We start from the raw sequence: 7,106 nt of genomic DNA, 5'->3' as shown, positions 1-7,106 counted from the left end.
GAAGTCTTTTAGCTATCAAGAACAGTATCCTTTTGTCCTTTCCATTGTCGGGATGGGGGGACTGGGAAAGACTTGTCTGGCACGACAAGTTTACAGTGATAGAAACATCGACTTTGATTTCTTTCCGAAGATTTGGGTCTGTGTATCCGAAGAGTTTAATGTCAAGAAGATCTTCAAGTTGATGTTAGAAGCAGTGTCATCTAAAAACAATCAGCTCAAAAGCCAAGAGGGTATAGTCAATGAGCTTAGAGGGAGGCTAGAGGGTAAAAAATGTTTACTTGTACTCGATGATGTGTGGAATGCCAACTTTGAAGTGTGGGAAAGTTTCAGGAGGCCTTTAAAGGGGCTAAAAATTTGCATTCTTGTGACTACTCGCCTGCAAACAGTAGCGTCAATTACTTCAGATGAGATTATTTCTCTTGAAACATTATCAGATGACAGTTGCTGGTCAGTACTTAGAGAACAAGCATTTGGAACTGGAGAAGTACCAGCCTACCTAGAGCCCATTGGAAAGGAGATTGTCAAAAAGTGTAAAGGCATTCCACTTGCAGCACAGCTTGTAGGAGGTCTTCTTCGCAACCAGGGAAAAGGTGCATGGTTGTCCATCCTAGAAACAGATCTTCTTAAAGTTGGGACGACACAAAATATCCTTATGCAAAGTTTGCAGTTGAGCTATGATCATTTGCCATCATTGTCTCTTAAGAGATGCTTCTTGCTTTGTTCAATTTTCCCAATAGACTATACATTAGTCAGGGAAGAAATGATCCAACTCTGGATGGCTGAAGGATTACTCCATTGTCAAGGAAAAAATCTCAAAATGGAGGACGCTGGTAATGAATTTTTTGACATTTTAATCACGAATTCATTATTACAGGTTGTGGAAAAGGACATGTATGGGATCTTCAGGTCTTGCAAGATGCATAGTCTTGTTCATGATTTTGCTCAATTCATCTTGAAGTCTCATGTTTATGCTTCACGCACAATGGTCTTAAGAAATGAGATATCTGCTGACATATTTAAGAGTATAAAGTTCTTAAGAGCCTTGATTTTGTCAAGTGAAAATATCATTGCATTGCCTAATTCAATTGGAAAGCTAATACATTTAAGATATCTTGATTTGTCAAAGAGTCAAATACCTAAACTACCCAACTCCATTTGCAAGCTCTACTTTCTGCAGACTCTCAGGTTGCTCTGCGTAAGACGGCTTCCCGGTGGAATGAAGAAATTAGGAAGATTGCAACATCTCCACTTCACTAGTTTTCTTGAATCAACAGAATTTCCAAGGCACATAGGTCAGTTGACTTGCTTACAAACGCTGAATTTTTTCAATTTGACGCCAGGAAGTGGTTGTCAAATTGAAGAGTTAGGTTGCTTGAAGAATCTTGGTGGTGAATTGGTTATCAAGAATCTCCAACTTGTAAGTCACAGAGAAGAAGCTCAAAAGGCGAAGTTGAATAAAAAATCAAACTTGTACAAGTTGGAGTATTCTTGGAGCCACAATGATGTACAAAATAGTAAGAACAATGATGAGTTGGTGTTGGACGGTCTTGAGCCCCCTCCAAAATTAGAATGCTTAAGCATAATGAACTATTTTGATACAAGATTTCCTAAATGGGTCGAACGACGCTTGCCTCTTAATTTGGTTGAGTTGAGATTTCACAATTGCCGAAGGTGCAGTGAAGTTCCATCCCTTGGGCAACTGAAACTCCTTAGGCATCTTGAGCTGGTAGGATTCCATGATGTGGAATGCATTGGATCTACATTTTATGGTGTTGAGTCTAACAATAGTGGATCAAACAGCTTGAATGACATGATCCAAGTGTTCCCAGCACTTGAAAAACTAGTATTAAAGGATATGCCTAAACTTACCGTGTGGAAGAAGATACAATCGACACCGAAAGCAGATGGAGATGAAGGTGGATGTGATGTAAGGATGTTTCCTGCACTTATTGAGTTGAGCATTTCGAACTGTCCATTCTTAAAAAATACTCCAAGTCATTTTGAAGCTCTTCGTGTACTAAGCATTGAAGGGGTTGAGAGTTCCAAGCCTGTAGTAAACATTTGCAGCAATTCGACTACTCTTGTGAAGGTTATCATCAAAGATGTGAAAGAGCTCACTTGTCGTCCAGATGAGATACTAAACAAAGATGATATTCTTTCTCATTTAGAGGCAGTTTCACGTTCCAAATACAGCACTGAGGCCATTCATACTATCGGTGAAGTTTTGGCTGATGATATTCCATCTTCAATGTCTGTCCCACTTCCAGACTTGGGCATGTTATCCAAGTACATGGACTTAAGATTGGAGATGTTAGCTTCTTCCTACTCAAGCAGGATGCAAATTCAATCCCAGTCATCAAGCTACCATAACCTACTTTCAGAAGAAGATAGCTATCAGTTACTTCAGAGCGAAAGAGCTCCATCAATTCCAGAGCATTTGATCTTTAATGAATGTATTTCAGGACTGACAGAGCCACCACCTGAGAATGTATGGAGGCAGGCTGTCATGATGATCATGACAGACAATCACCTGTCTCTGCTGCCTACATCTCCAGATTGCCCTCACCTTTTGCTTCTGTTTCTTCAAAGGAGCAGCCGTCTACGCTCTATTCCAAACTCCTTTTTCACCGGGATGCCTTGGCTTCGTGTTTTAGATCTTTCAAATATCAAACTCAAGGTTTTTCCATCCTCACTGTTCAATCTTAAGGAACTTCTAGTACTTATTTTGCGTAACTGTGATTCTATTTATGAGATTCCAGAGCAGCAACTTGGTGCTATGAAGTCTTTGGAGGTGCTTGACTTTTCAGGCACTGAACTTCATAACCTTCCTCCTGGGATTGGAGAACTGACGCGTCTAAAGCACTTGCATCTATCATTTTATGGAGCTGATGATGAACGTGAAGCAAGCTATCTGCCTGACGGTCTGTTTTCTACAGATATCATAACTAAGCTCCCAGACCTACGGGCGCTAAGCTTTGGTGTGCACCCAAAAGACAAAAGATGGGCAAGAGATGCAGACCAAATTATAAAGGATATAAATAGGTTGCAGAATCTGAGGTATCTCCATTTCTACTTTCCTACAGAGGCATCGCTGGACATGTTTATAGATATGAGTCATTCATGGAAAATTAACCTGTTAACTAGATTCAAGCTTGCCGTTGGTCAGAATGTGAAACGCATTGTGGATCGAGTTTCACGAAGTGAGGAGCATAAGTACGAGAAACATGATCGGTGTTTGAGATTTGTTAATGGCGAGGAGATATCAAATTCAGTCATGAAGGTACTCAAACGTGTCACGGCCTTCTATTTGGATCATCACACCACAATTTCTACTATTTCCCAATTTGATCTGACTGGCAGTAAGGACTTGAAATTCCTTTTACTGAGGGAGTGCCCTAATATTCAGGTACTTATTGAGAATGAAGGAGGATTTGAACCTGTAATGCCTGCACTAGAACATTTGGGAATTCATTACTTGTGGAGATTAGAGAATATTTGCAGGAAATGTTTGTTGCCCTCTGGAAGCTTCAGTGCTCTAAAATCTTTGATGATCGACACATGTCCCGAGTTGAAGTTTCTGTTTGACTACTCCATCCTTGGGAATGTCTCATCTTTGGAAAAGTTGATAGTTAAGGATTGCATTCTTCTCAAAGAGATGGTGAAAACTGCTGGGGAAATAGTTCAAGTTGAGGTTCTTCCAAGATTGAAAATACTTCAACTTTCCTATCTACCTCAATTGGTCTTGCAAAGTTTGTGGCTGGATCCAGTACCAGATGGAAGTTTTTGTTCCCTGAAATCATTGACTGTGAACGCGTGTCAAAATACGGAATTCATTTTCTCCCATTCTGTACTTCGAAATCTCTCAAACTTGGAAGAGTTGGTAATTGAAAGTTGTTTTCTTCTGAAGCAGATAATAGAAACTTCCAAGGTTACATTCGAATTTCAGGTTCTTCCAAGATTGAAAGTACTAAAGCTTTCCTATTTACCTGAACTGGTTTCACGAAATAAGTGGGCAGGTCCAATTCCTAAGGGAAGCTTTGGTATACTTACTTCTGTGATTGTGAAAACATGTTCTAAGCTAGAATTCATCTTTCCTCAGACTATGCTTCACTGTCTCTCAAATTTGGAGGAGTTGTCAGTTGAAGATTGTAAAACTTTGAAAGAAGTAATAGAAGAAAGGGAGGATGATCAGGTGATACTTGAGGACCATGGCTCTGCACTTTGTAGTTTGAAAGAACTAAAACTCCGTCACCTTCCTGAACTGGTTAGGGTTTCAAACAGCTCCATCCCTTATGTAGAGAAGCCCGATATTGTTGATTGTCCTAAGCTGAAAGATGTCAAGTCTGAAGAACCATCAGATCAAGTGTAGAATATCTACTCTTTTGGGCTTCATTACTAGAGGTGCTATGTTCAAGTCCCATCTGAATTTTATTTATATTTCATGAATTTTATTTATATTTGAAACAAACAGCAGCTGCTTTCTGAACTAGCATAACAGTAATTTCACAAATTTGAAATAAAAACCATCTAAAAGTCTTTGATTAACTTGCTTGTAGTTTTGTTAAATGATTTGCTAACTTAGAATTTAACTTGTCTCAGTATGTGCCAATGCCTTTCAAATATGGAGGAGCTGGTAATTCAGGAATATGAAGCTATAAAAGCAGTATAACAAATGGTGGACAGGTGATACTCGATGACAATCATACTGCTCTTTGTAGTCTGAAGAAAGTCAAACTGCATCACGTACCTGAAGTCACTAGGATCTTTGGAAAAGCTGCATCCCTTATATAGAACAGCCCAGCACGGATTAATTTCCCTAAGAAGAAAGGTGAACTTTGGAGAATCAACAACATATATCTTTTGGCTTCGTTACTGCAGGTAGTATGTTCAAGTCTCTAATAGTGTTTTCTATTTGATTTGTACTTCTGTTTCATGCAACCCAAAGTTGGAGTGTTTGTAGTTAAGATTTCGGAACTAGCTTAAAAATTTATTTCCACTAAATCCAAATAAAAAACTTCAAAAATCTTTTTGTATACTTCTTTAACTTAAAAGCTTATTTCCACAAGTTCCAAATAAAACTCATTCTTTTTGTTTCAGAGTATGCTCCAATGTCTTGCAAATTTGGAGGTGTTGATAGTTGAGGATTGTGAATCTCTAAAGGAAAATCAAGTGATACATTAGAAGAATGGTGTCCTTTGTAGTCACATGTCAAATTAAATTTACACAATTTGCCTGAATTGGTTAGTCTTTGGAACGGGCTCTGTCCCTTATGTAGAAGAGCTCGAAGGTGATGATTATCCTATGGTGGAACATATGGAGTTTGGAGACTCGAGTTTGGATAACCATCAGAAAAAAAGTATCGATAGTCTACTCTTTTTAACTTCTTTAATGCAGGTACTATTTTCAAGTCTTGAAAGCATTTAGTTCATGCAATGCTAGGCGCTAACACTTTACTGTAGCCTATTTGAAGCAAACTGGTGCTTTCAGAGCAAGTTATTTCCACAAGTTTGAAACAAAAACCATTGGAAAAGATATGGAGTTTGAAGAAACATCAGAGCAAGTAAAGGTCATCCATTCATTTTGGCTTCATTACTGCCGGTACTATTTGAGGTCTTTGTTAGTTGACAGTGTTTTCCATTTGATTTTATCCAGGTGCTAGCACTTTTCAGTGCCCTATTTGAAACAAACTGATGCTTCTTTCAGAATAGGCCTACTGGTTATTACCTCAAAGATTGAAATAAAAACCATCAAAGATGCTCCACATAGAATAATGTAGTTATGAACTTCTATTAACAGAATTAATGAATTTTTAACTTCTTACATGTCACTTGGCTGAATTGCATAGTTGCTAACGTCATATCTGTCAATTTTTCACCAGGGTTGATTAAGAGGATTTGTTGTTTCTTGAAATAATGAGACAAAATTCCGAAGACTTCATGGTAAGCCAATAACCTATACTAACCATACTTGCTGATAGTTTCAAAGTAAATTTGTTGAAATATGGTATTTTCTTCCTTTCTCTCCCTCTCTCTCTCTTTTTTTTTTTTGCTTGTGTGTGTTTATTTTATTTTTTTTTGGGGGGGTTGGGGGGAACATTTTGGGCTCATGGAGGAAAAGTCAGAAAATTGGAAAATGTGGTACTGAGAAGGCATATTTTCCTTTAGTATATGTTTGCTTTCGGTGATGCAACCTATGTTGCTCAGAACCCCCAAAAAATGCAGCCAGATGTGTATCGCATCCTCCAAAACTTACACATTTTTTGGAGGATCCAGCAACTTAACTCATTTTCAGGAGCGGGTGCATTTTGGAGGATCCACGCAACATAGGCTGCAACTGTTATAAAAACAAAAGAGTTATTTGGTGTTGCAACAGTTAACAACTACACCTCAGTCCCAAACAAGTTGGAGCCGTCTATTTCATATCATCAGCATAAAGAACTGACAGAAAGGTGATTCGAACGCAAGACCTTACATAGATTTTGATACCTCTCTGCCCAAACAGTTGCGTGCTTACGTGTTGCAAGTTATATAAAAAGGGGAGGAGATAGGAATAGAGAAAGACTTGGTTCTTTCTTCATCACTCATGAGAAGCTTATGCAACCCAAACTGCAAGCTTATGCAAAAAATTATTTGTGCTTTCATATTTTGAAAAGTTTGGTTCACACAAAAGTAAAGAGAGAACTAAAAGTTATTTGTGCTTTCTATGAGAGCTTTTCTATTCATGTCAATCCAGCTGCAGTAAGTAGGTAGTGGTAATGTATGAGGTCAAGGTACCTTGACCACTTTTTATGCTTCAAAGACTTACAAATTTGGAGAAATAACATTCATACGTTCTGATTATGCAACTATCACACAGAAATCTTTGGTAATGGCAATGTAGAAAGTAAATCTGATTTCATAAATCAAATTGCTAAATTTGCAGGAGAGGTGGAGGAGCATGTACACAGTACACATCTCTCATTAAAGGAACTACATTAAAGTCTTCAATAGGGGTTGTGCTTTTAAGAGGACTGGATTTCAATGCTGTTGCTTAAAAGGTACTTGAGCAGCTTTGACATACTTAGAACTTGTTCTGTATTGTTTGATATACTGATCCACAGATCAACC

General features: G+C 38.3%; 1 protein-coding gene across 8 annotated transcripts; it reads left to right on the top strand.

Annotated features, from left to right (window-relative positions):
* Positions 1–7,105, top strand: LOC107857078 (putative disease resistance protein RGA1; the record flags this gene model as incomplete). 8 transcript variants are annotated; one of them, XM_047403156.1, is given in 7 exon segments in its annotated part: positions 1–4,401; positions 4,600–4,878; positions 5,098–5,394; positions 5,460–5,566; positions 5,653–5,772; positions 5,879–5,939; positions 6,922–7,097. In XM_047403156.1, a coding segment is annotated over 1 exon segment (4,369 nt), but the record flags the coding sequence as incomplete, so codon positions are not given.
* Between the last annotated feature and the right edge of the window lies 1 nt (position 7,106).

This window comes from Capsicum annuum, unplaced genomic scaffold, assembly GCF_002878395.1.
Source record: "Capsicum annuum cultivar UCD-10X-F1 unplaced genomic scaffold, UCD10Xv1.1 ctg3515, whole genome shotgun sequence".
NCBI lineage: Eukaryota > Viridiplantae > Streptophyta > Magnoliopsida > Solanales > Solanaceae > Capsicum > Capsicum annuum.
Note: the sequence above shows the minus strand (reverse complement) of the source record. Positions and strands in the feature narration are given on the sequence as shown.